The sequence below is a fragment of the Argentina silus genome, assembly GCF_951799395.1.
Source record: "Argentina silus genome assembly, chromosome: 7".
In the NCBI taxonomy this organism is placed as follows: domain Eukaryota; kingdom Metazoa; phylum Chordata; class Actinopteri; order Argentiniformes; family Argentinidae; genus Argentina; species Argentina silus.
The window spans coordinates 10743981-10770833 of record NC_139661.1 but is presented as its reverse complement, the minus strand read 5'-3'; the positions used below and the strand labels follow the sequence as shown (position 1 = coordinate 10770833).

Below are 26853 nucleotides of genomic sequence, written 5' to 3'. Positions count from 1 at the left end.
AAAGGGGTTGTTACATTGCACTTTTCTGTTTGAAGGGGGTATAGGGTTGTTACTCCCAGCTGTTCTTAATACTTCAAACTCAGCATGAGGTCGACTAGCTGTGGCAGTAATCATATACGGCACTATGATTACTGCAATCAGACGCAGCTCAAGTCAGCCGTCACTCCAGGCTCCAGCCTACAGGGTAGAGTGGTAGACCTGAGGAACAGTTCTCTCTGGGTGGAACCTGCCTCCCGCAGAAGACATGAGTGGCCCCCCCACCAGACACTGTAGAGAAGACTATAGAGAGACGGCGCAGCACTGCAGAGTGGCCACCTGTTGTTCCCAGTGTCATCCAGAAACACGGACAGGGCCTAGAAACTCACTTTTTCTTTCAATTATTTCTGAGTGACAAGACCACACAATTTTGCTTTCAATTTGAGACAATTTATTTCACAGTGAAAAGGACAGTGACACTTTGTTACCTATCAAATACAGTACATAAAAGATGGGCCTTTATCTGTTTATTCAAAAGCCCGAATTCATGTGAGGTGAATCATGGCAGTACAGTATAGAGATGTCAGGCTGGCAAGACCACCTCTACAGCTGCAAGACCACCTCTACAGCTGCTAGTAAGGTTGTGCATAAATCTATTTGACAGATTGATTGTACAATTATATCGTTCTACTGAGAGAGGCATGTTTGTGTGTGAAAAGGGACCTGCATTTCCCAGATGTTTCTTTATGAATTGTCTCCATAATGAAGGTCAGACCTCAATTGTCTAAGTCAGCTCTACATAAGAGATGAGGACAACATTGTTATGCCATAATGACACTTAACAGAACGGAAAGCGGGCGCCCATACAGATACACTCAATCACTCATTCATGCACACACTGTAAGGGATGAATGTAAAACACACACGCACACGCACACGCACACGCACATGCATACAAACACAGGTAGTTAACTTAATCATAGAGGGGACTGCTCTACTACATTCTCCATGAAGGGTGATGGAACATATGGATACTCACTACACCAAAACCTCTTGACTCTCAGCACAAAATACAGTTAGTGTTAGATAATTAGTTCATTAGTAAGTTAGTTAGTTTGTTAGTTTAGTAGTTAGTTAGTTAGTTAGTTAGTTAGTTAGTTAGTCTATTAGTTAGTGCTTTCTCACTACATTTTAAGACAAGGTTAGTAAAGTGTCAATTGACATGGATGTCTTGATGACTTAGGAAGTAAACAAAGCTGATATTGCATGAGCTACTTTTTGATCTTACCAGGGGAAGGGTGGAGTGACGGGGTGATTACAGTAGGTTGCAACATGGTCAGACAGGGCTGGAAAAGTGTCAAGTTAGTCGGAGAGAATATATGTTAGTAAGAAGGAGTAATAGATAGTCAAATTGTTAGGCCTCTTCTGGGATTGTTAGTATACCTCTCTACTCAGTTAGTAGTGAAGGAGGAGAGTTGCTCTTTACGTTGAGCTCGACTTATTTTATAAAGAAATATATACACATCAGGTTCTATGCAGGCGGCAAACCAAGCGCTGGGCTGCAAAACCTTCTTAGAGTTGGCCACACAATGGACAGGGGGACTATCAACCATGACTTGCAACATTGTTGTGATGGAATACAAGCACATATAATACTAAACAAAGGTATTTTGGCCTGTGGAGTTTGACATCATTAACATTTGGAACAGGTTTTTGTTCTCTGGTGTACCCCCAGGCACAAATATGTGGCCAACCGACTAACATACAGGTAGCTGTTGGACCTTTCATTGTGTGTACAGTTTCTCATCCCAGATCCTGGAACTATTGTCACCATGCTCATTCTGTTTTAGGGGGTGGGAGTAGGGATACATTTGTGTTTGTCCCAAAAGTAACTTCAAGGTTAAAATCAATGATTGTTTTGATATGATTCTAATGTTTTGGGTTGTTCCAAATTTGGCAGGAGAAGGGTTGCAGGACCATGGGAGAGGATTCTGCATGTCAGGGCAGAAAGCAAAAGGTTAATCAGTGTGTTAGAAAGAACAAGCCCAGCCAGCATCATCCATAGTAAAAGTTAGTAACAATGGTTAGTAGACATTAGTACTGTTAGGTATTAGAGATATTAGAGATATAGTTAGTGCATTCATTGGTTATAGGGTTTGCTTTCAGAGTCAAATTAAATCAATGGAGCGCACCGCACACACAAGAACACGCACTCACAACCAACCACATACACACACACACAATGAACGCACATACACCGCACACAAATGCACATATGTGCGAGCCCACACACATACACCCACACGCACACGCACACGCACACACACACACACACACACACACACACACACACACACACACACACACACACACACACACACACACTAATGGTATATCAACAGGTTACGGGCAATTGCATTGAAAAGACAGGCAAAGCACTTATCTAAAGTTTGGGTTTGAGTTAGGTTGATTAATAAGATGTTAGTCCAGGTTAGCAAACCAAGATTAGCTGTTGTTTGTTAGTTCAGCAAGATCATTGAGATCATTGGGGCTTAAAATAACATGCAGCACTCACAAGACAAACTGAGGAGACGATCTAATTTAGAGCAAAAGGAGCGAGAGAGACTCAGAGCAAACACAGACACGCCTAGTCAAAGCCCCCACAACAGTACTGTGATCTTGGAGTAGTGCAATGTTACCACTCCAGCAGCACAGGCTTGTCATGGCTCAGCTGGCTTGGTTATAAGCATGTACTGTATCACATGTAGCAGGAAGGCTGTTAGTAAACACAACCTGGTTAGTCATGTTAGACGTCAAGAGGTAGGAGGAAGTGGGCAAAGTGTTAAACAGCGTTGCTAAGGTTACACAGAAGAACAGGGACAGTGCTGGCAGCATCAGGAGAGGCAGGCATAACCGCAGAGGTGTTAGTCTATCTACTGCAGTATTAGTGCTTCCATCAGCTCAACAGCGTGGAAGCAGATGAAGCTGTGTTAGTTGTTTTCTACAGAGAAGGAGCATCCCTCAAGCATACATTCGAGGGGAGGAGACACAGAAGCATCAGTACACACTAAAACAGCATCCATCATGAGTCTCTCTTATGGCATCAATGTTGTCCTATCAAATACAGACCTGTGAAAAAGGCCTGTGGTACTTCTCATTTACTCTTAGCATCTCTGGGTAAAATTTCACAACAAGGTGATATACTTTAGAACCTTCCATTTCACTATCTATCACACACAACAATAGTTGACGCTCTGCTGTGCCCTTTTAAGTCGCTGTGTAGTACGGTCCATCGCTCCCAGTTCCTCTTCACCTAATGGATGGGCCATTCGGTAAAGGAGTAGGGGGCGTCAACAACTGCTGGGAGGAATGACATAATAACAGTGTCACTGGGAGACAGTGTTCTACCTCTAAAACAAAGTAAGATGTTGAAAACTGAGCAGTAAATCAAAAGGATTGTAGCAGTAGTAGTAGTAGTGTAGTAGTAGTAGTAGTAGTAGTAGTAGTAGTATGTGTGTGTGTGTGTGTGTGTGTGTGTGTGTGTGTGTGTGTAACTCTTGTGAGATTTGTACATTGGTGTGTGTAGTACAGTTGTACATGTGTAGATGTATGAAGTCTGAATTTTTGCCCAGGGCAGGATTATAAGATTTAGAGTGTCTGCAGAATGCAGCAAGAGTAAATATTTAGATAGTCTCCCCCCAGCCCACCACCACCACCACCACACCACGTCAACACCACTGTCTCACTGGAGATTCATCACACACCATCTCAATTTCTCTGCTCCTGGCTGTCCTGTCCCAACCAAACACATTTTCCAGGCTGATCTAGCATACGTCAAATATGAAAGTGCATAAGCCATGAAAGAAGATTAAACTAATCTGATTGAGATGTTGTTCTGTTTCAGGCTGGGTTTTTTTTACTCCCTTCCCCCTCCCTTCTTTCAGGCAGTAGAGAAACTACACTTTAAAACATGCTGTAGATTTATAAATAAAACCCCTAACTAATCCCTCTCCTTCTAATGTTCCATTCCCTTTATATTTCTTTCTTTCTCTCTCTCTCTCTCTGTGGAGCTGGATACAACTTACTGCATTTGTGTAAGAATCCCACTCATAACTACCTCAAGTTTTGACAATAATGATAGTATAAGGCTTTGGCTTGGACAATCTGTAGTAAGAGGTATAATTGCTTAAAGGTCCTCTCCCCTCCCCTCCACCCTGGTAAGAGTCCCGGATCAGCTCTTTGACAACAAGGACCTCTGGAAGGCATTTGGTTCTACCTGAATACAGAAACACATTTGTAAAGAAAACACAAATAAATCCTGCATTTTTTATAATGACTGCAATGAAAATGTACAAAAGTTTGAGAGATTGTACCTGATTAGAAAACTGCTCTGTAGACAGTACCCTGGATCAGGTCATGTTGACTCATCTAAACGGGCCATGAAAAGGCTGGCGCTGCCCCATCATCCTCCTCAGCATATCTGGAGAGGAACACAGAGCAGAGAGCAGCAGAAAGTGGAAAGACACACTGGACCTTTGGAGGTGACCAATGGCAAAATATGCCCTGAGCAGCCGGAGGTTACAAAAGACCCCATCTCAAATGGGAATAGGGATTAACAAACCGATTGGAGCTGTCATTGCAGAATAATTGTTTATAGCTTTTGAGGTCTGCCCAATCTGAAAAGAGAACACCCCCCACCCAATATCTGAGTAAACATACCTGTCCCTTCCTCCTCCTGTATCAGCCACGCATGTATAAGTCATGTGGACATCCGTAGTGCCAGCTGAGATGTTGATTTGACCAGTTTCAGACAGAAAGCTTTTAGCCGATGTAAACCAGCAGCAAAGGTGTGCAAAGTAAACCGTGCCGAGTGCCCTGCCTCTCTCTCTGCGTCACCATCGAAGACTGCAAGCATAGGAGACAGCAATATGAAATACATGTTAATGATTGTATTAGAAAGAGTCATTTAGCCCCATCGTCCGTATTGAGCAAGGTTGGCGGCTGAAATCCGACTGAGATCAATTCCAGCTGAGATACTTACTGGACAAAATGAACAAGGCATTTGGAGTCTGCGTCGATGCTGCATTCGAACGCCTACATTATTAATGTAGTTGTTCCTGCAGAGGTGTGTGTGTGTGTGTGTGTGTGTGTGTGTGTGTGTGTGTGTGTGTTTCTATAGCATAAAAACCCGACATAACAAAAACAGACATCGATCATTTTCCGAATGCGCATTTGACGATTTGATGGCGAATAGTCTACACGGTAACCGATCACTGGTTCCTCTATCTGATTTGAAGTCTGCTCTATTCTTTCACCCGTTGAGAATACAACGACACTGGCGCTATTCCACCAACAATAAAGCAACCTCCCCAAGAACGAAACCTCATCATGAACTAGCATACATGGGACTAGCATACTCTCGTAAATTATGCCATGTGTAACAATGATCCTGGGAGCAATTTCTGTTTGTAAATGCGCAGAAATATTCGGTCAAAGCAATCAATGAGAAAAACAATTATAAACCAAGAAGGTATCTTACCTTCCGCATGTAGGATATAGCCAGTTTGCCCATCGCTGCCAAATGCACCTGTCTCACATCAGCGTCAGAGCTCTTCATGTTGGAGATAAATAGCCAAAAAGATGATCAGTTATGTAAAGGTGTCATGAGTTACTTATGCCTACGAATTATCCTAAATGATTTAGTTATGCGCACTATGCGAGCTGTGTCAACTTACCGTTGCGACAATTTGCGTCGATCTCCTCTGAAATGAAATGAGACGGTGTCGAGCGCAGGGCAGCTGCTGTTGCCTCTTATGGGGGGTTAATAGGGAACAAATAAAGGGCGGAAGCCTATGAACAAAGAGGTGTTTGGATTGCACGAGGATTAAGCAGTGCGCAGATGTCTGTATTTTGTCAGCAAGTGCGTGCGCGACCGCGGAACCCAGCTGCCAGGTCTATCTTTCTATTGTAATGCAAGCTAGAATGCCCGTCGGTCTCCTCCGCCATCTGCGTTCCCTCGGCAACCAGTAGTTTGCCTTTAGGCGCCATCTCTCTGCGGTAATTGCATTCGCAATATTGGGGTGGCGCGCCGCCCCTTAAACAAAACCTAGGCTTAGGCCCTATACTATAACCCTTCTGTGTCCAGTTACATTATAGCTGCTCAGGGCCTAGGCTATACCTGGATAAGTGTTAGGCCTATTGCATTGTGTCTAGCGTTCTATTCCACAGGATCAATTGCCACTAAGATTGGCCGTTATCAGACTGAAATGCTCCCATCAACTATCAATACGACATAGATTAGAGAGGCTAGTCACATTTCATAATGAGGTTTTGTTCTTGGGGAGGTTGCTAGATTTGTTTGTGCAATAGCATCCATCTGGTTTAGTTTTGTTCTCAACTGGCAGGCAATTCAAATCTCCCAGAGACGGAAGTCTGTAGCCTAATATAGGCTGGCTATTTGCCATCTGTGTTTGTCAAATCCTCAAAAAAATCAGTCCTGTGTAGGCTATTCAAATGTCTGTTGTGTCTTTTTCTCAAGAGAAGTTCAATTAAGCTATACAAAACACACACACACACATACACATACACATACACATACACACACACACACACACACACACACACACACACACACACACACACACACACACACACACACACACACACACACACGCACGCCTGCTATGACTGCTCATCGCCGTTTTGATCAGCCAGCCAGATGAAACGCGGACTACTTTTTGGTCACATCACAACACACACACACTCTCTCTCTCTCTCTCTCTCTCTCTCTCTCTCTCTCTCTCACACACACACACACGCACACGCACACACAGTTAATTGCAGTACAATTATGAAAATACACTATGTTTAATAATATTACGTAATATTATTACGTCGTGAAATATTCATAGAAAAGCAAACATCAGCGGATGTCATATATTACTATACTCCGAGTTTTCGTCTGCCAAGAACCGAGGACAAAACGCGGAGTAGTTTTTGGTCACCTTGTCATACCGTACATTTCCAAAACAAAGTCAGGAGTATCTGCTGGTGGTAGCTTTCAAGTTTGTACACAAAGATTGTACGTTCTTGTGACTTCTTAAGACCACCAAGTAAACATTATGGTTTGAATGGCTTAATTGTTAATACTTCTACCAATAATACGGGCTACGTGAGTACACAGGCACTTAGGGTTAAGGATACTCGATAGTTAGCTAGCTAGCTAGCTATCTAAGTATGGCAAGTACCGATCCTCCGGCTACAGGGCAAGCTTATTCTATAGGAAGGATATCTGTTTTAGAAGCCAACCAGCAGCTGTCTTTACCAAGCTCTCATCTGGGGCTATCGGAATTTGTTATATCAAAGTTAAAGTATGGACACCAATTTACAGTATGTGTCGTAGTCCAATATGCAATAATAGCAGCATCTCTCTCACATTTTTCCAACAGCTACCGTCATCTCTGTCATAGCCGACCGAACATCTCAAGTCATCACTGACTGATCCTCGGCCTGCACTGACTGAGTCGCTTCTGCATCCCCGACCTCATGCATCGAGCAGGTTCACTCGCAGGATTGTGTCAAATCACAGATCACCTATTCCTTAGCAACGGCCGAGCAGCAAATGACAGTGCCACTGTAAAGCGTTTCAACATCACTTGCATCATCAACGCCACTCAAAACATTCCCAACACGTCCACGCCAGAGATGGATTATCTCCGTATACCTGTTGATGACTCACCGTCTTCTCCTCTTAGTGATTATTTTGATGGGGTGGCTGATAAAATACACAACGTTGAGGAACAGTGTGGACGGACATTGGTTCACTGCAACGCCGGTGTGAGTCGCTCCGCTACATTATGCATGGTGTATCTAATGAAGCACCGTGATATAACACTTTTGGAAGCCTACAAATGGGTAAAATGTTGTCGGCCTATTGTCAGGCCGAATAGTGGATTCTGGAAGCAACTCATCCAATATGAACACAAGCTTCGTGGAAGTACCACCGTCAAAATGCTAAATTCCTCCATGGGAGAAGTACCTGACATATATGAAGAAGAGACCAGAGATATGGTGCCTTTTTGAAATGTTATTATGACTGTAAAGGACATGCCTATTGTCTTGTTTTTTTGTACTTGATCCTTGATGTAATTGATGTAATGTTGTTTGCAGCAAACTTATAAAATATCATTTGTAGTTTACACTGTTCTAAAGAGCCTGTACTGTGTTAATATTATATTGCTCTAACAGAACTACATCTGATCCCTTTCACATTCTCTGCACAAAGGATTACAAATGTATAACCCTAAGATAGTTCAATGGAAACCAAATAAGCCACATGTGGAATGACATAATTATCATGGAGCTATGTAAAGACACATAATAGAACATGATATCTACATAATTTAAACTTAGATTAGGCTAACCCAGTATAATAAGTAATACAGAGTAGTCCAAACAGCAGTGAATGTTGTTGAATTAACTTTATTCAACTGAACTCCAAGCCAAAGAAATAGAAATACTTACATTTTTATGTGACAAAGGTAATTATAGAGACTAAGTTATGGCAACATCAGAGTATAAAAGCGTTTAATTTCAAATCCATATTTGATCTTATATTGTTCCAGCATTCAAACAAAAAACACTTCATACATTCAGCAATTAACTATAGTAAAGCATATTTTGCAAGCTCTGTATGAAACAGGGTCCTGGGTAAAAATATATAGTGATCATTTAGGAAGCAGGCACATAATAGAATTTTACACTCACTGGTCAAGAAAATATTTATCCAATCCAGAATGTGGCCTATATCCAAGAAAGGGAAAGTGTCATTGAGACCACAACAAGTTGGCCCAGCAGGTCAGCCTTTCACTCTCTCAAACAAATACAATAGGAAACAAATACAATTTTAAGAAATACTCTCCATTGCATTCCAGATTCAAGAGACATAACTCAAAGCCATTTGAAATACAAGTTAATTTGGGTAGTTCCCTTGGAAATGTTAAATCAGCCAATCATAAGTCAATTAAGTCCTCCATTACTCCACTCCAACAGCCAATACAGTGCAAATAAGGAGCGGCCCTTTAAAAGCCACTCTGTTATCCCTTCAGAAGGGAGACACAACAACACACATATTACATTAGAGAAGTAAAAGTCACTCTATTACATTCAGCTGGCCAACATTACAATATGTGGTCATCATAGCAGATTTCCAAATACTATTCTAAACTTTAAAGTACATCTATGAATGCAAGTTTTTGTCAGAGCCCTGGTACAGTATTATGTTTCCAATCTCACAGTTGTTACCTGTTAGTGCTCTCATCATAAATGATGGTGTCATGTCATATCTGGCAATAAATGGCTTATTTCAGACAAACCCTGCAAACACTGAGGTGCCAAAGAACCTGGAATCCAAAAAGCTAACAATTTCTTCTTTGACAAAAAATCATCCTGAGTCAGTACCTTAAGGTACCATCAGTCAGATCAACTGACTGACAACATAAAGGAGGTCCTAAAGTGGCACAATAACACACAAGTGCAAACAGGATGATTATCCTTCTACTCTAATTTTCACAAATTCCCTCAATAAGGCAACAGTGTCCTCTGCATAGTCATGCAATAAGCATCCAAAGACATGAAAATAAATTATAATAATATATATTATGTTATATATATATATATATATATATATATATATATATATGTGTGTGTGTATATATATATATATATATATATATTTATTTATCAAAAAGTGAGATCAATATTGATTAAACCAAGAATATTCCCTACTACCAGAAATCACTTTGCTGCCTTCATTTACCTTTACATCTACCCAGTTTACTGGCAATTACTTTGTGACAGGGATACAACTTCACATCTGAAAGAGAAAGAGAAAGAGAATTGATTTAGTGCTTAAGAATTACATTTAAACTGTGGCACTGCATTTTATCTCCTAGCTCCTGCATTATGCACAAGAGTGCATCATATCTCTATTTATAAACCTCTAAGTATGGTCAGTACACACAAATGACATGACAGAAGGGATAGTAGTAGAACCCCACCGATACTGGATTTTTGGGTCCGATAACGATGCCAATTTATGGGGGGCAACATTCACCGATAACCGATATTTCTGCCAATATTCTTCTCTTTACAGAGTTCCTTTTTAGCAGTTTTCTGTAAACAGTGGCAAAACGATGCTCTTGATTCTGATAAGGCAGAAATCTGTATCTTAATAATGATCTGAAATTATCTCCAGTGATAAATAGAGCAATATTCATTTTCTTTATGTGCAGTTACTTGTACTATGCCAAATAAGAATTTCACATATTCAGTGCACTGCAAATTGATATCAGTGATATGCTGTTCAATCTAACTTCTTGTGACAGTTCGATCATCCACTGAAATATTTTTGTTATACTCAGTATATTTAATTTACAAAAACATACAAAATGCACTGTGAAAAACATTATTGAAACATAACAGTTGCCAACCACTGTAATTTCCAGTAACGGTTTATTCAAGCCCTCCCCTCCTCAAGACGAACTTTATCCAAGTGTTAGATTCTGCTCTCTTCACGACTGTAAACAAACCCGCGTCGTGCTGTCCACGCTGATACCGTTGATTCGCACCCTAGCTGCTTTTGACAGAAGTTAGCTAGAACGTCTCACTCTGAAATTCATGGACACAGCCGAGCCATATTAACTGGTGAAATAAATGATTGGTAAATAATACCTTACTGTGTGACTCCTTATGCCGAGTAACTCGGTTAACATCATTTTAGCAACTGTGCTATTTAACTGCAGTCCTAAGAGCTAACGTTACTTTGCTAAATTCAGCCACTTCAGTAGGCACACGCCAATATGCAAGTTTATTCATTCATAAAAAAATCCATATATGTCTATAATTTGTTCTGGAAAAATTACACTGATTTTTTATTATTTCGCAATGTCAGGCTGACGGACATCGGTGCATTAATATCGGAGAAACATGCCTAAACAGATATTTCTGTAAAAAGCCGATAATATCGATGCCCTGCTATATCTGTCGGGACTATATCTCTCTACATAGTACTAATTTAAAGGAAACCATAACTTTTTCAAACGCTTACATTCTGTTCCAGCTTCTTGTACTCTGTGGTTTTGGGCCGACGAGACGATCTGGACCTCTTCCCCTCTAGGACACAGGCAAGGATCTGACAAAGACATAATCATATGTAACAACCGGTTTCACTGAAAACATGACAATTATTAAATTACCTTATCAAACATTTGTCATCTAACTTGCATCTCTTGGATGATGGATTTTGAGGTATCTTCATATATAGAGGGATTCATTGCAATGATGAAGGTCTCCTTGCTCAAAAAGTACTTTTACTGTATCTTTCTCTGTAACAGCAGGGGTCTCCAACTCAGAGCTACTGAGTGTGTCAGCTTCTGTTCAAGCCCAGCACGAACACACCTGATTAAACTAGTTGTGATCCACACTCCAGATTGAGGATCATGAGTAGTTGATTTGAAACAGGTGTGTTTATGCTGAGCTGCAACACAACCCTGGGCACCTTGTAGCTCTCCAGGACTGGGAGTATGAGAAAATGGAAATTGCAATTAATCTAATAGTGACATCAGTGCTAATACTGCATTACAACGAAAACCAACATCACCTGGCTATCATTCCAATGCCTGCTAAGGTAGACTTAAAGTCCAAGAGTGTGTGTAAATAGATCATAGAAGCCAAGTACCTTACGCTTGTTGTGGTAACCAATGTAGAGCACTGCCACCAACACAGCTGTACACACAAGGTACGCAAAGAAGTGACTGCTTTCTGCCTCACTCTGTAGACTGTGAAACTCATCCTCTATTGTCTGTGCTGGCTTATCCTTATCAGTGGGCTCTCCTGCTGTTTTTTTCTTATCAGTGGGCTCTCCTGCTGTTTTTTTCTCAGCAGTGGTCTCTCCTGCTGTGTCTCCTCCAGTGGCCTCTCCTGCCGAAGTGTCTCCTCCAGTGGCCTCTCCTGCTGTTTTTTTCTTATCAGTGGACACTCCTGCTGTGTCTCCTCCAGTGGTCTCTCCTGCTGTTTTTTTCTTATCAGTGGACACTCCTGCTGTGTCTCCTCCAGTGGCCTCTCCTGCTGTTTTTTTCTTATCAGTGGACACTCCTGCTGTGTCTCCTCCAGTGGTCTCTCCTGCTGTTTTTTTCTTATCAGTGGACACTCCTGCTGTGTCTCCTCCAGTGGTCTCTCCTGCTGTTTTCTTCTTATCAGTGGTCTCTCCTGCTGTGTCTCCTCCAGTGGCCTCTCCTGCCGAAGTGTCTCCTCCAGTGGCCTCTCCTGCTGTTTTTTTCTTATCAGTGGTCTCTCCTGCCGAAGTGTCTCCTCCAGTGGCCTCTCCTGCTGTTTTTTTCTTATCAGTGGTCTCTCCTGCCGCTGTGTCTCCTCCAGTGGCCTCTCCTACTGTTTTCTTCTTATCAGTGGTCTCTCCTGCTGTGTCTCCTCCAGTGGCCTCTCCTGCCGAAGTGTCTCCTCCAGTGGCCTCTCCTGCTGTTTTTTTCTTATCAGTGGCCTCTCCTGCCGACGTGTCTCCTCCAGTGGCCTCTCCTGCTGTTTTTTTCTTATCAGTGGTCTCTCCTGCCGCTGTGTCACCTCCAGTGGCCTCTCCTACTGTTTTCTTCTTATCAGTGGTATCTCCTGCTGTGTCTCCTCCAGTGGGCTCTCCTGCTGTTTTTTTCTTATCAGTGGTCTCTCCTGCTGATGTGTTTCCTCCAGTGGGCTCTCCTGTTGTGCCTCCTCCTGCTGTGCCTCCTGTTTTTTTCTCATCAGTGGGCTCTCCTGCCGAAGTGTCTCCTCCAGTGGACTCTCCTACTGTTTTCTTCTCATCAGTGGTCTCTCCTGCTGTGCCTCCTCCTGCCGTGTCTCCTGTTTTTTTCTCATCAGTGGACTCGTCAATTACAGCGATATTAGCTACCTGTTTGGTTACCTTATGACTGACGGTTATTTTCTGTTGATTATCTGTAGATGAAGCATCCTCTGGTTGGTTTAGAGGTGCAGCTGTAAATATAAGCCCCCAACAGACAAGCACAAATTAGAGGCTCTTTAATAATAAGACATTTAAAAGTTTCTTAGCCATGTGTTCATCATGATCAACAAGAAAAGGAGTTATCAATCTGAATGTATTATATCTCTTTTTAGTCATACCCACATCTACTTTAGCAGGCAACTTCAAAAGTTACAATCTAAACTACCTACGAAATATCAAAGTGTGACATGTTATAGTACTTGGTGAAACAATTGATAAGCACCAATATTCTTTGCCTCTGCTCAGGGCTGGAATGCACCCTGCCTTTGTGAAACCACCAAAGCAAGGGGGTTTTTGCACACAGCACACCTACATTTCCGCCTTTCCAACTGCGGTTCAACCAAGGGCCATAATGCTGCAAAACAGGAAATACCAGACTTTCTCCCCAAACGTCTGATTTTAAACACTTTGTCTAAACCCGTTGCTGGACATCCTGGTTGTCAGCTAGCTAAGTACCCAGTTGACACACGTCACCACCAGTCTAGTAGCTGTGTGTTGCTAGATACGTAGTTGTCAGTGTGCATACCATGCCCATGTTAGACAGAACCTTCCACAGACACAGCCCACATATCCTGCTAACGAATTGCAAGCAAACTAGCTGGGGGGGTTACATAGTAGCTGGTGAATTAGCGAATAACTGGCTGATAAATTAAGTTATTAAACTCACCGTTGATGCCATACAGATAAACCAACGTGATAAAGCAAAATACTGCCCGCATTGTGTCCAAACAAGAGGTAACACGAACGTATTTTTCACACAGTAAAACAGACACAACAGATGCGCTCCTGTCACAGGACCACTAGAATGACGGTGGTGAAATTACACTGATGACGACACGAGAGGTAGAAGAAATGGCTACTTTACTGTTCAGCGGAAATCACAGATGTCGAGCCAATAGAGTACCGAGGCGTCACGTACTTCCCGTGTCTATTTTCAGTGTATACAATTTGAAACCATGAACCCATCAATAACTTCCCAGATTAATTTGTTATCACTCGTATTCTTGAAGAGCGACCGTTGTGACTTTTAAAATGGTAAAGGTACGAGACAGTGTCCGAAATGGGCTCTTATTTATTCATTTCGTTTTGCATATTTTGAAGATACTGGTTACAATAACAATCCGGGAAATTCCTGTAAGCATTCGTTGAACACTGAATTTATAATAATTACTCTATAAATAAAGACGGAGAAAATGAATGTGGAGCGTTCGTGTGGACCCAGAAGTGACGACACATCTCGGTACTCTATGCGGCGCACAAATCTGTAGACCCCTTCCGAGTTACTCACAGAGACCAGCAGAGGGCAATACAGGCCTACTGGTAACATTAATCAGAATCATGAAATTGATCACCAAATTTGCTATGTATTGCTCTTGTAGTTTGCGTTATGCCTACTGTTGTCAAAAGGGATCATGAATTTACTTTGTGAATATGAGGGGGACGTTTATTATGTACAAAGCTTTATAAAAGATCTGCATGTTTTTTTTTTATCAATATCATTAATGTATTTAGGTGTTTAAATTCTTGTTGCATCATGAATACAAGGCTGCAGGCTATTCACACCAGAGCTACTGATTCTGAGTGTGAATGATCTTACTGTGAGCACAGAATGTGCAAATGATTAAAGTGGGGTTGATTCATACAATAGGCTTTGCCAATCTTTGAATATTTTCAAGTTCAGCAAAATAAACTTGTTGAAATATGAGAAAAAGCTTTGATATAGTCCTCCATATAATCGATACACTGCTGCTTCTAGAGGAGTGTGTACAACACAGCATGACCTGAGAATTGAGAAGACAGGATAATCATCCAAATGTTAATTAGAGGTGTTTTATATCTCAGCTGGAAACGAGAGACCTGTGGATTCTTCTAATGGAAGTCTTAATTATATGATTTGACATTTGAAAAGTCAGGTGATCCCTCTCATTCTTGAGTCATATTTGCATTTCCATCTTTAAGGTCAAATGGGTATGAATAATACATTAAGGAGGTTCTTAAGCTCACAGCCAGCCGTACCTGTCTTCATAGAGGTGCCAGCTGAGTCTTGTCAAACTCAATGAACGTTGGGGAAACAATCAATTGATATCACGTTGGGAAAGCAGGGGAGAAGCAAACCTTCTAGACATTCCAACTTCCTGTTGTCAACAGGGGCACAAAGATAATGATGGCAATGGAAAAAAACACTGATGTGATTGCTCTCAAGGATGTAGCATAACATCTATACCTTAGTTGATGACATAAGTAGTCAATTTAGACAGCACATAACACTGTTTTGAGGCTTTCACCCAGCCTGGGTTTCTTATTCATTTTAGTCTATGGTTAGTTTGGCTCTGGTACAAGCACTCCTAAGATGTATGTCTCTTTTTCCCCATGCTACATGTAGCAGAATATTGCATGTCTCAGGCTTGTCATGTCTTAATGCCAATAAATCATTGTCTAATGTCTATATTTTTCTTAAAACAGATATTCTTACCTGGAAAAACAGTATTATTCCCTCTCAGTCTCATTGGGGACTTCCTTTGGTCTCTACAGTGGAGGCGTGTGTCTTTGCAATGTGTCCACGTCATACATTTGAAATATCATACGGTTAACCTGGAATGAATTCAAGATCAAAGGAGTGCCCAAAAAAAGAACCTTGGCAAGAGACTGCAAGAATTTAATGAGCAAAATTAACATGTATTAAATCTGACCTTGTGCTTACATGGCAGATGTCTAGTAGAGAGGCAAACAAATACAACAACTATTATTGTATAAACAGTGTTGTGTAGGAAACTGAGACCGCACACTCATGATAAGAACAGTAACCCCAACCTACTTCATTACAAAGTTATATCCATCTCTCTGTTAGATTTATTTGAACAGCTTATGTCCCATGTATTTCAAGATTTTCATTGTAAAGCATTTCCATGCTAAATAATGAATTGACACTCATTATCAAAGAGGTTAGATTTACTGGTAGAATGATGTCTAAATTATTGTTTTAATCAAACATTGTTCATAGTTCAGACCTCTAACTTCATATCTAAAATATACAATTACAATATCATGACCGACTTTCATATCTACCCAATGTGCATGATGCAACAAATATAATAGGATTAGATCTCTATGGAAAATGGAACATTACAATAGATGTGTAGCCTTGAGGAGCCAGTTTTACCGGCTGTTTTTGACAACTCATTACCTGTAATTTCAGTGACGGATTGGAGAAGTAGCTGAGGGCAGGCAGGCAAGCATGGCACCAGAGACCATGGCCTCTGCCTGAGATGATGTAAGACAGAAAGGCAAACAAGCAGAGACTTATTATAGCTAATGATTGGTTAAAACATTGGTGGGAGACTGACAGCTCTGTATCTCACCGCAGGGCAAAAACAGAAACAAATTCCTCTGTGTGCACCCGTCCGTCAATCTGTCGCTTATGGTCCAGAACATAAAGAACCCAGAGTCTGAGAGAGAAATGCCCTTGTCTGAGAAAATTGTCCTACAGCAGCCTTGTGGAAAAAGTGGATGTTAAGGGTTGGACAATAATAATTATATTAATCATTCCACACATATTATATTAATGAATGCTATTGTAGTTATGGGTTATTGCAATATTATTTAACTTGTCTGAGAGTGCATGTGGCCAACCTGAGGAGGAGATACTTAAAACCCGGGAGAATTAGCTCAAAGCAGAGTGGGTTTGGGCCTCGAAGGCTGGTCAGTCTCCTACCATCTGGTTGTTGCTGGATTAGAATGAATTAGCTAATTGCTAACTATTTTAGTTTGAATTGTTTGAAGAATCAAGCATACAAATATATGGGTCTGGGCATCTCAGTTGGCAATCTACAATAACAGTAGTTTAATCTCTCACCCGATGAGAGGTCTGGGTATGGTCTAAAACATACTCAGTGTCACAGGGTGATGGAACTTCAATGTGCTCTTCAAGTCCAGTCCCTCAGCTGGAAGCTAATTGGTCCATCCCTGGCACTGCTCCTCATCTCCAAAGCCACCAAAAACTGTAACCTACCTTGTGTATTTTTCACTAATTGAATTGCCTAATGAGGTCCCAGGGGCTACATCCCATTACCTCTGAGTTAATTAAAGCCTCAGCAGTGTGCCAAATGGTGAATAAAGATGCAGTAAAACTGTGAGAGGAACAGGGAGAGCAAGAGGGGTTTGGTGTGCTGGGGAGGGGGCTGACCTGCTTTTTTGTCGTTGTTATGAGACTCTACATTCCAGGATGGAACAGATGTCTATTATTTTTTTATTTGTATTTATTTTTGGCTTCAATTTTTTTTACCCTGGCACAGCATCTCTTTTTCCAGTGTGGTTAGCCTAAATTCACCCTATTAAAGATTAAGTTGTGATTCTTCCCACTATCGTCAAGATTTTCATCGTCTGAAGAACTGAAGAGACAAAAACACAACTCTGTCAATAAACAATACATTTCCACTTCCCCTATTAATCGTGTACAACTTCATAGGACCTCCATCAGACTGCTGTTGACTTTCCTTTTTGTCAAGGTAGTAGAGGCCCAGAGGGATGTTCACCTAGGAAATGTTAGATTGCCTCTAAAGTGTTCATATGATGTGACGGTTCTCTTACTGATTCTAATTTAAATGCAACGTCTGTATCATAAAAGATTAGGCAATGATCTTTTTTTTCCTTTTTTTTTTTTAAGTACCCAACTGAGAATACAATTACGAAATTAAAACAAAGCTATGCGTTCACAGTGCCTAAAGTAGCAAAATGTTTTTTAGAGTAATGTGCTGTAGGCATATTTGTGGGGACAATTATTCACAAGATGTGGCAACATAAAGCTGAAATAACACTTATCAAGTGGTTAAACACATCATGCCATATACATAAAATAGGAGGCATTTGTTTTTTAAGAAACAATCTCAAAGGTTTATTGAACATGTCAAAGAAGGGTCACACACTTGAGAATTGAAAAGGGGGAGTTGCAGGGGCTGAAATTATTGGCCTGTTCTATGAATTAAACTCAATACTAACATTAATCAAGTTTTGGCTAAAAAGTGTTATTTGTTCCTTTTCTTTGTTTTTGTTTTTTTACAGAAACATTTTATACATTGGTTCTTTTATACAAGTAGTTCATTGGATAAATGCATCAAAAAGAAACCAGTTCTGCAGTAAACTTTACAAAAAATACATTTTGTTTCATTGAGAGGAGTAGAAAAGGAGGTGATCAAATATTGACCAATAATATTTCTTCCTTTTCATCATTTTAAAAAGTTGTTCTAATATCTATTGTTTTTTAAAGTAAAAGCAATATACAGCACATACAAGAGAGAGAGAAAAAGAATTGCTTTTGTAGATTTAGTCAGTTGATTTGGTTACCAAGGAGAGAGGCTGCGACTGAAACAGGGCATGATGGGAATGAAGGGCGGCTTGATGGAAAGGGGAGGGTGGGGAGAGCATTGAGTGGTGCAGGGAGGTGAACGGGATTGGCCGGGTGAGGATGGGTGTGGTGGACTGGCTGCCTGAAGTACCGATGGGGATGGAGATGCTTCGGTGGGAAGAGGAGGATGAGGAGGAAGATGATGAAGATGAACTGGATCCAGAGTGTTTGCCAGGTAGGGGGAAATGGTGGTGCAAGCGTCCCTCTGGTTTGGTGGTGAGGGACAGGGGCTGGGCCTGCTCGGAGTGGGTGGCGGCGGGCGCAGCCGGGGAGGCCAGAGCTGCAGAGGGTGTGGCTGGTGAATCCAGCATGCTTCCATGAGACGAAGCAGGGCTGTCACACATCTTCTCTGAGGGCAGGTATTGCACACACTGCTTCTTGTTCCTAATTGAGAAGTCTGGGGAAACAAAATCAGGGGAAATTATGATTATGCAGTTTAAGAAACGTACTACAGTCTGTTACAAGTACCTCACTTCTGCCAGTTTCCTTAAAAGATGAATCAAATAAATGAACACACTCCTTTACAGACAATGCACACAATAGGGAACATTAAACGGTATGAAACAAACACAGATTCACTTCCAATTAACTGACAAACAAATACAGTAAAGCAAAGTGTGAAAAACATACAAAGAACATAAGGTTTTAAATGCAGACTGAGTGAAATCAAATGTATGTGGTCATATAAATGAGCATGTTAAAATGCCTGCACTGAAATGAGGTTTGACCACTGTGGGTGGAGCCCCACAATCCACAACAGCAGACATACCTGCTACTATTAGCACTGAACCTCATATGCTGCTTGTCAAAGTATAGAGGGAAGAGAGGAGTTAGTAAGGAGTTGGTAAAGGAAAAAAATGAATGCAAAAACAAAAAGGGTGTTATTTTGTGGGCTTGCTTGGACCAATGCCTAATCACATGTATGCTGCACGTCAAGTGAAACCCAAGGCAGTGTTTCACACAGGCCTATAGATGGAGTTCTTTCTATCCAAAACAGAGAAGAAAGGCCCAAGAGCAGAAGGAGAGAGAAAGGGCCCCTTACCCTCTGGTGTTGAGTCTGGCTTATTATCTCTCTTCCTCTTTTTCCGCTTTCCCTGCACAGATAAACAAAACAATGAAGTCAGAAAAAAACAGTTCACTATCAAACTGAAAGCAAAATGCTTTAAACTACCTTGCAATACTTCAATTTATGAGAACAAACATGTAGTTATTATCATTGCAGATACATTATTTTTGAACCAAGTGGAAATGAGGGATGCTTATGTTACAGACTTTCTACTCATTGTTAAAAGATCCTTGGGAAAATGTCCTACTCACATAGTTATCTCGTGCCGACCAGCCTGGGTAGAGTTGGGAGTGGAGTTGCCTCTCTTTCCTTGCCAGTTCATAGTATTTGGCTTGCTCCTCTCTTGATAGTGAGTGCCACTGTGAACACAGACAAGAGGATTGGTACAAGGCATGCACTCACGCACGCACGCATGCACGCACACACACAAACTGTTGTGTCTCAGTCTGGTCAAGCACTCTGCTTACCCTTCTGCCCAGGATCTGGTTGATGGCAGCACTCTCTTTCAGGGTGCACTCAGCCACCACCTTGGCTCTCATCTCCTTCATGTACAGCATGAAGGCATTGAGAGGCTTCTTGATGTGAGGCTTTTTGTCCTCCTCTTTCTTTGCTGGGCCAGGAGACTTCCTGCTGAGACAAAAAAAAACACCATTTTAAAAGCCACTCAAAATTGTTTATGTGTAAGATGTTTGATTCCCTTATCCAAACCCACTAGATTGACCCATTACCCAAGGATCCTCTAGAAATGTAGGCCATTTAAATTGAAAATATCTCACAGTTAGGGTCCACTAAGCTTTTCTTAACTACATGACCTGACCAGAAATGAATAGGTCCCCCGAGTTTTCCCAGGTCAGGTATCAATGTATAAAGCCATGGGAGGAAAATGAGGTGTGGTTCTTACGCATGCATAGACGGGCTCATGTGGTCACTATGGGGCTCTTGCTTGATGGCTGGTGACACGATAGCAGGATGAGGGATGCCAGTCTGGTGCAGGCTGTGGGGGTGATGGGGCATCATGTGAGGGGAGAAACGACTGGACACCAAGCTGTAGACAAAGAGAGACAAGATGAAATGTTCAATCAACTTTCAATCAACTTCTCAAAGGCTCTGCCTGGGCTGAAGTCAACTTCAACTGGTTGACCATGGGTCTAGATGAAAAGAATGTCCACAATGAGCGACATATTCCGTTTTTGATCAAATAAAGGCTTTTACAAAACCCCTTTATCCAACCATGCCTTGAGAAAAGTGGAGTGTGTTGTTACCATGGTGACAGAGGGGACCTGACACCTGAAACCACTTTCACTACTACGTTCCAAACCATGGAGGGCCTTCTACAGCTCTCTGAACAGAACACCTCCAGACAGCGCCTCTCTTATTTTCCAACCACTAACACAATGGAACATTGTGATGGACGAAGGGGAAAGTGAAGTTCCATGCTGCTCTGCCACGCATTCTTGTTAAATTGATGTTTGAAAGGAAAATCCTTCAATGCCTAATAAAAATATAATACAATAACAATTTAACACAGAAATAATCATGAGTGTCAAAACAAACAATGGCCTGAAACTTCAGTTTTGTGAGTATGCAGATTCTTTCGTTACCATAAACAAACACATTATAGCCTACAAGTTAACTGAGGGCATAACCAATTATGGGGGCATTTGGGGAAGATTTTGCAAAATGCTGATCTCTTAACATCTTTGTAAAAAAACAAGATACAAACAATAATACAGGGACAATTAGCTTGCTAGCTAAGAAGCACACTGTGGTTAGCTTGAATACAGTCCCTCTAAATAGGACCAGAATATGGCATCAACATGTCACAAGGGGATATATAGACTCACTGAGAACTTTATTAGGAACACCTGTACACCTTCTCATAGTGGAGGTGGTGTAATGGTGTGGGGAATTCTTGGCACACTTTGGGCCCGTTAATACCAATCAATCATCGCTTGAATGCCACAGCCCTTTTGAGTATTGTTGCTGACCATGTGCATCCCTTCATGGCCACAATTTACCCATCTTCTAATGGCTACTTCCAGCATGATAACGCACCATGTCACAAAGCAAAAGTCGTCTCAAACTGGTTTCATGAACATGACAATGAGTTCAGTGTTCTTCAGTGGCCTTTCTAGTCACCGGACCTGAATCTAATAGAACACCTTTAGGATGTGGTAGAACGCGAAAATTGCGTGATGCAATCATGTCATCATGGACCAGAATCTCAAAGGAATGTTTCCAACATCTTGTGGAATCAATGCCACGAAGAATTGAGGCTGTTTTGAGAGCAAAGGGAGGCCCTACCCAGTATTAGTATATTGTTCCTAATAAAGTCCTCGGTGAGTGTATATATATATTGTCATTATTCATACTCTTATTATTCTAATCGTCATGACAAACTGTCAGTTTGTTACCTGATACACTTGTCAAAGCCTTTCAAGGGGGAAGAACAACTTGGTAATGTTCTGGCATGAACGGCAGATACTATTGACCACACTGAGACTCTGCTGAATATTTCATCTCATACTAACACCGGAAGGCTCGCTACAAATCTTTCCAATTTTGACAGTGGGGCAGAGAGTTAAATCAGATGGGAGTTGTCGGTTCAGATAAGCTTTGATTTGTCCTAATCGATTCTCAGCCCTTTCATCTTTCTGTGTGTGTAGCAGAGCAGTTCAGAACACTGGCCTGGCTGCGGTAGTTTTATTCAGAGAGAAAAGACAATGCTGTCTAAGGAGTAGGGTTCTGAATGTCAACTCTGTTCACTTTCTCTTTGGAAGGCTGAACTCGTCTTTATAAGACTTAGCCTCAGCTTTCCTTTGTAGTCCTTACTCACTAGCGGTTCATGGTTGGATATTCCTGTGCCGTTAACAACCATGAGCAAGGCAAACATCAGAAACATGATTTGGGCATGTAATATAACCACACAATATTTAATATCTCTTTTTGGGTGGAGGGGGAGTTGCTGAGGCAGGATGATATAGAACAGAGAGATCCACTCACCTGGACATGGATGCATTCATTGCTAGTGCAGGATAGGGGTGACGGAAACCCCCCGGGGGGATGGAGTACATGTGCTGGCCCTGCCTGAGAATGAGAGGAGAGGAGGCACCATTGAGAGGTGGATCAGACACAGCTGACAGATAAACCAGCACTAATCCCACCCTCATCAAGTGCAATCCCCTGCTTGCGGAACAGCACCGTTGAAATTGATTACCAGGCCCATAGCAAAACACATAAATGTTTATAAGCTATAAGCCTCCTTCAATTATTTCTGCGTTTTATGGAAACTAAAAGGAAGACTAATAGTTGTAATATACCGTTAAGTCCCTCTATGCAAGTCTCTGTGCGTGTATTGTATTTACTGATGCACTGCTGCAGGCCCAAGTGACAAATGCAGTTGTATTGGACTGTATTTCACAACTAACACCTACATCAAGACATGCACATGCAGTTTCAGAGAAACACATAATATACTGAATTTCTTTCAACTACACTTTGAACTGAGAGCAGCCCAACTTGAAACCGTCCTGCTATCTCTGAGTTAGGAGGATTTGAGTTACTCACTGTGGCACCAGCCAGCCCAGGGGGTGAGGGATCTGACCCACTGCACCAGGAGACAGGGGGTAGTATGGAGACAGCTCTGACGGGTGGGGGGTCCGGGGAATGCCTGAAGGGAACAGAGAGGGGACCGTTTAGACTTAAGTACTTATACCAGTCACTGTCAAAATAGTGACGTGATCTTTTCATCTTGGAAATTAACTGATGATAAAGTCAAACACACTGCAGTTATTTTAACTCAGGAGATGGACTATATCTTGAATGCAAGCCATGTAATGTTCTAGATCCAAGTCTGTGCTAGCCATAAACATGTCATTCTATGAGGAGGTGTACCTGTCTTTGGGTCAAGGATCTCCGGGGAGAGGTGTGAGGGAGGGGTGCCGGGGGAGAAGTGTTCGTTGCTGTAGGTGATGAGGGGGGTCAACGGGTGGACATGATGGGCATGCTGCACCACAGGGACCTTGTTGGACTGGAGAGAGAAGAACAGAGGAGGTTTAGAATGACTGGACGGACGACTGGCCCTTCACTGGACACAGACCAAAACACAATCTGACAGGTGGCATTTGCACAGTAACTTGTTGTCCATGACACTTGACATGTTATGTCCTCTGCATCATGCAACATAGGTGATGCAACATATGTTTCAAACACACCATGTAAGCCACGTAGCCATTTGTATGGAGAATACGCTTTCTGTAGTCATTGAGTGAATAACTAGTTTGAATGTCTGAGGTGTGAGTGAGCCCTCATGTGTGAGTACTGCTGCTTCTGCTCTCCATGGTAAACAACACAGGCTGTGCATGTGACAGGCCCTATGATGCAATCTGGATCCCCACCAAGGAACACTGAAAAGCCTGCGGATACATGCCAAGACCATTACAGCCATTTAGTGGAGAGGACTGTTTGTTCAGACCAACAGGCAAAACAACAGGGCCACAGATCCAAAAGTCATACCAACACAAGCCTCCCTTCCATACCCAGAGTAAAGTAATCTGAATGCTCAAACACCAGTGAATCCTTTCTCTCACTCCACTGACTCAACCACACTCAGCTCATCCCTCTTGATGACGTTTTCCTGGACAGTGCTTTTATAGGTTGTCTTGTGGATAAGGTTCGGTCTTGGGTAGGGTACACTGACATTAGATCTATTGATCTGACCAGAAGCAATAACAATACTGAATCAATCCTGATTGGGGGAGAAAAAAAGGTAAGAAAGAAGTTTCACTTTCTAGCACCAGTCTCATTGTTATTTCAGCTATTTAAATGGTGCTGCGTGGTGCCAGAGAAAGTCCAGATCTCCGACTCTGGCTGTAGTGCAGCTTGTAGATCTGCCCAGGATGATGATGATGATGATGATGATAAATAATGATAATAATAATAACCAGCGTCTCTACTTTCATTCGGCAATGTTCAGCCTCCTAGTCATTTCCCCTGGCCGCCCCACTGAATGAAACGCTTGTTGGCTCAACTTGTCACATGGGAGGGCCAGAGGGTGGGGGGGGGGGAGAAAGGAGTCTTGTTCCTCCAACCTAACCTTTCTTCAGTATCCCTCCCCACCCCCTTCTCAACCTCTCGTCTACCCAACGTGGTCTGGGAGGGAACAAGGTTTGCATTGAGACTTCTGTACGCTCTCTTACTTCACGCTGCTTAGAATTGTTCCAAATCTCAAGCATGCTTTTTCTGCCACTTTTTTTAAGGCAGGTCCAACCTTTTCCCCTTTTTTTAAGTCTTAGCAAACTTGTTTCTCCTACGTCCAAAGCCTGCTTTGATTTCAGTAATCCCAGTTGTGATAGAGAAAATATTTGCGGATTCAAAGTAAGATTAAATTGAGATCCGTTGCCTTGTTCAAAGACCTACTAAATGTAAGATACATGGATAAAGCATCCATATTCTACAGTATGATCGACACATAAAGTATTGACATAATGTAGAAATCCCAGTGCTCAAATCTCATGTATACTTTAGGTATGCTTTGTTGTTGTACTTCATGTACAATGTGACTGAATTTTCCCTATATAGTGAATGCTGTTTGAGACCTTGAGACCTGAGTGCCAACACATTTTGGGAAGCACTTCAGTGAGAATTGGAAATGATGTCTATTAATAATTCATACTTTGGAATACACCAATCGTGTGTTAGCTCTGAACAGATTTTCAAGTTTAAACGCACCAGTTTCAATATAGTGCTCAGAGTCTGCATTTGAGTAAAGCATGCCAAAAAATTTATGGTACAAAAAAATAGGCTGTACATGTGCAAAACCATTTGGCCAGCGGCATACCTGCTGAAACCATCTCCAGAGAAGAGAGGTGATCCTGCGGTCTACTTTTAGGGGGATAGGCCTAGATGGTTACCTCATCATGTTAGGTGCTGAATGCTGACTGAGCAATTGCCTCTTCTTAAATCAAATATTGCGAGTGGCTACAATTAAATAGAGATAAAAGAGATGAAATTGGTGTTAAACATACTCATACTATCACATATATAGGTTCTGCTAAAAAGCAGTGTAACAGAAGCCAGCAAACTAGCTTAACACGTAAAAGCGATGAAACATAACTTAACCATGGTCTAAAACTAAGGGCATACTCCTCAACCCATCAATGCTTCCATTCAGCTGCCTCATGTGTAGAGGTAATATTCCTGAGACCCATGACAGCCTCACATGCTTGGTTTCATGATCCATGGGCAAGGTGTAATAAGGAAACCACATGGAACATGAGCTGTGTTTTAAATATAAACAACATCTACGTGACAGGACGGAGAAAGAGCAACCTGGAACCAGATGGTATACGCATTGACAGACAGCAGTCATGCTCTTTACGTAGTCCTGCTTGTTGAAAACAGGCCTGTGCACTGCAACAAAGCACAATGCTTCGGGACTGGCATGTAGCAACACTGAGGAATGGTATTAGATTTGCGTAGACATGGTAACAGGAAGATGAAAAATAGCAAAAACTTGCTGAGCCAGTACAGAGACAAGGTGGCTGTCTGTTGCGGTTTCAGGCGAAAGAGGCCGAGGTGGCAGTACCTCACTGGGCCGTTAAACTTGGAACACAGCTAAGAAAAGCACAGTCCTTGGTCAATGTGGGCGGAGGGGTGGATTTCATTCAAGCAAACATGTTTTTGGATCCTGCACATCTGAATTGAATTACTAGTCAAACAGCCGATGGGGAAGAGAGCTCAGAACAAACTGAATAACCCCAGAGCTTTGTGTGTGCCTTTCTGCTACGCGATCACTTCTGGGTGGGAGGCTCAGAGGCCCTTCAAAACTCCAGGAAAGAAAGAGTGAAAAGAATGCATGGCATGCTGAGAAATCCTAGCCTTGTTTGTCAACGCCAACAGGAAACGGACGTGAGAGTGGACTGACCGTGTCATATGCTTTTAGAATCAAGCCCCCCCAAAAAACGATGCCATTCTTCAGACAAGCTAGGTTTCACGTCTGGTCATCCACTTTGCCAGAGGTCAACGGCAATAATACTCAAGGTTAAAAAATCATGACACATTGCAGTGTCACGTTGCAGTTGCTGGACACCAATCAATCAGGGAATAGTCACTTAGGTCACAAAAAGAAGACAAGTTAATGTATTTACGCAGAAAACAGCACACACATGGATTCCAACACCGGGGAATGAAAACAGGATTAACTCAAAAACTAATAATGCACCTTTTTCAATGAATCATTAATATGGTCTAGAGACAAAATTGATATGCTTGGCCTAGGTATAGAGAATGTTCCAGGTTCCCAGGTATAGAGAATGTTCCAGGTTCCCAGGTATAGAGAAT

General features: G+C 41.9%; 3 protein-coding genes and 1 long non-coding RNA gene across 7 annotated transcripts in view; 1 reads left to right on the top strand and 3 right to left on the bottom strand.

Annotated features, from left to right (window-relative positions):
* Positions 1 to 413: 413 nt before the first annotated feature.
* On the bottom strand, positions 414 to 5944 carry LOC310807142. 2 transcript variants are annotated; one of them, XR_014554310.1, is made up of 4 exons: positions 5712 to 5944; positions 5516 to 5587; positions 4350 to 4881; positions 414 to 3336 (listed from the first exon to the last, which is right to left on the bottom strand). It is a non-coding gene; the product is annotated as an uncharacterized lncRNA (long non-coding RNA). The 2 variants fall into 2 exon arrangements; XR_014554311.1 differs by having other exon boundaries at positions 414 to 3333.
* A 1201-nt stretch (positions 5945 to 7145) lies between these two features.
* On the top strand, positions 7146 to 8144 carry LOC310807146 (dual specificity protein phosphatase 14). Its single transcript, XM_083673468.1, has one exon. The coding sequence runs from the start codon at positions 7522 to 7524 to the stop codon at positions 8056 to 8058; it is 537 nt and encodes a 178-aa protein (XP_083529594.1). The 5' UTR covers positions 7146 to 7521; the 3' UTR covers positions 8059 to 8144.
* Positions 8145 to 8441: 297 nt separating this feature from the next.
* tgoln2 (trans-golgi network protein 2) lies at positions 8442 to 13882 on the bottom strand. 2 transcript variants are annotated; one of them, XM_083672868.1, is made up of 5 exons: positions 13713 to 13882; positions 12503 to 13017; positions 11714 to 12472; positions 11084 to 11167; positions 8442 to 9850 (listed from the first exon to the last, which is right to left on the bottom strand). In XM_083672868.1, the coding sequence occupies exons 1-5, from the start codon at positions 13762 to 13764 to the stop codon at positions 9845 to 9847; spliced, it is 1416 nt and encodes a 471-aa protein (XP_083528994.1). In that variant the 5' UTR covers positions 13765 to 13882; the 3' UTR covers positions 8442 to 9844. The 2 variants fall into 2 exon arrangements, with proteins under 2 accessions (XP_083528994.1, XP_083528993.1); XM_083672867.1 differs by having other exon boundaries at positions 11714 to 13017; positions 13713 to 13881.
* A 4014-nt stretch (positions 13883 to 17896) lies between these two features.
* tcf7l1b (transcription factor 7 like 1b) overlaps positions 17897 to 26853 on the bottom strand; it is a 34147-nt gene continuing 25190 nt past the window's right edge. The window contains exons 5-12 of one of the 2 annotated variants that reach the window (XM_083673352.1): positions 23407 to 23542; positions 23080 to 23182; positions 22516 to 22599; positions 20414 to 20557; positions 19980 to 20142; positions 19764 to 19871; positions 19489 to 19540; positions 17897 to 18843 (exon numbers count right to left, since the gene is read on the bottom strand). In XM_083673352.1, coding sequence (XP_083529478.1) covers positions 18365 to 18843; positions 19489 to 19540; positions 19764 to 19871; positions 19980 to 20142; positions 20414 to 20557; positions 22516 to 22599; positions 23080 to 23182; positions 23407 to 23542 — 1269 coding nt within the window. In that variant the 3' untranslated portion in view covers positions 17897 to 18364. The remainder of the gene's footprint in view (positions 18844 to 19488; positions 19541 to 19763; positions 19872 to 19979; positions 20143 to 20413; positions 20558 to 22515; positions 22600 to 23079; positions 23183 to 23406; positions 23543 to 26853) is intronic. The other variant, XM_083673353.1, reaches the window with a different exon arrangement.

Bases quoted from the DNA above. Each gene is read 5' to 3' on its own strand.
- LOC310807146 (XM_083673468.1), top strand. From the start codon at position 7,522: ATGCATCGAGCAGGTTCACTCGCAGGATTGTGTCAAATCACAGATCAC.
- tgoln2 (XM_083672867.1), bottom strand. From the start codon at position 13,764: ATGCGGGCAGTATTTTGCTTTATCACGTTGGTTTATCTGTATGGCATC. The intron at 13,018-13,712 runs GTGAGTTTAATA...TTATATTTACAG, and splicing joins TTATCTGTATGGCATCAACG to CTGCACCTCTAAACCAACCA. The intron at 11,168-11,713 runs GTACTTGGCTTC...TGTCTTTGTCAG, and splicing joins GTTACCACAACAAGCGTAAG to ATCCTTGCCTGTGTCCTAGA.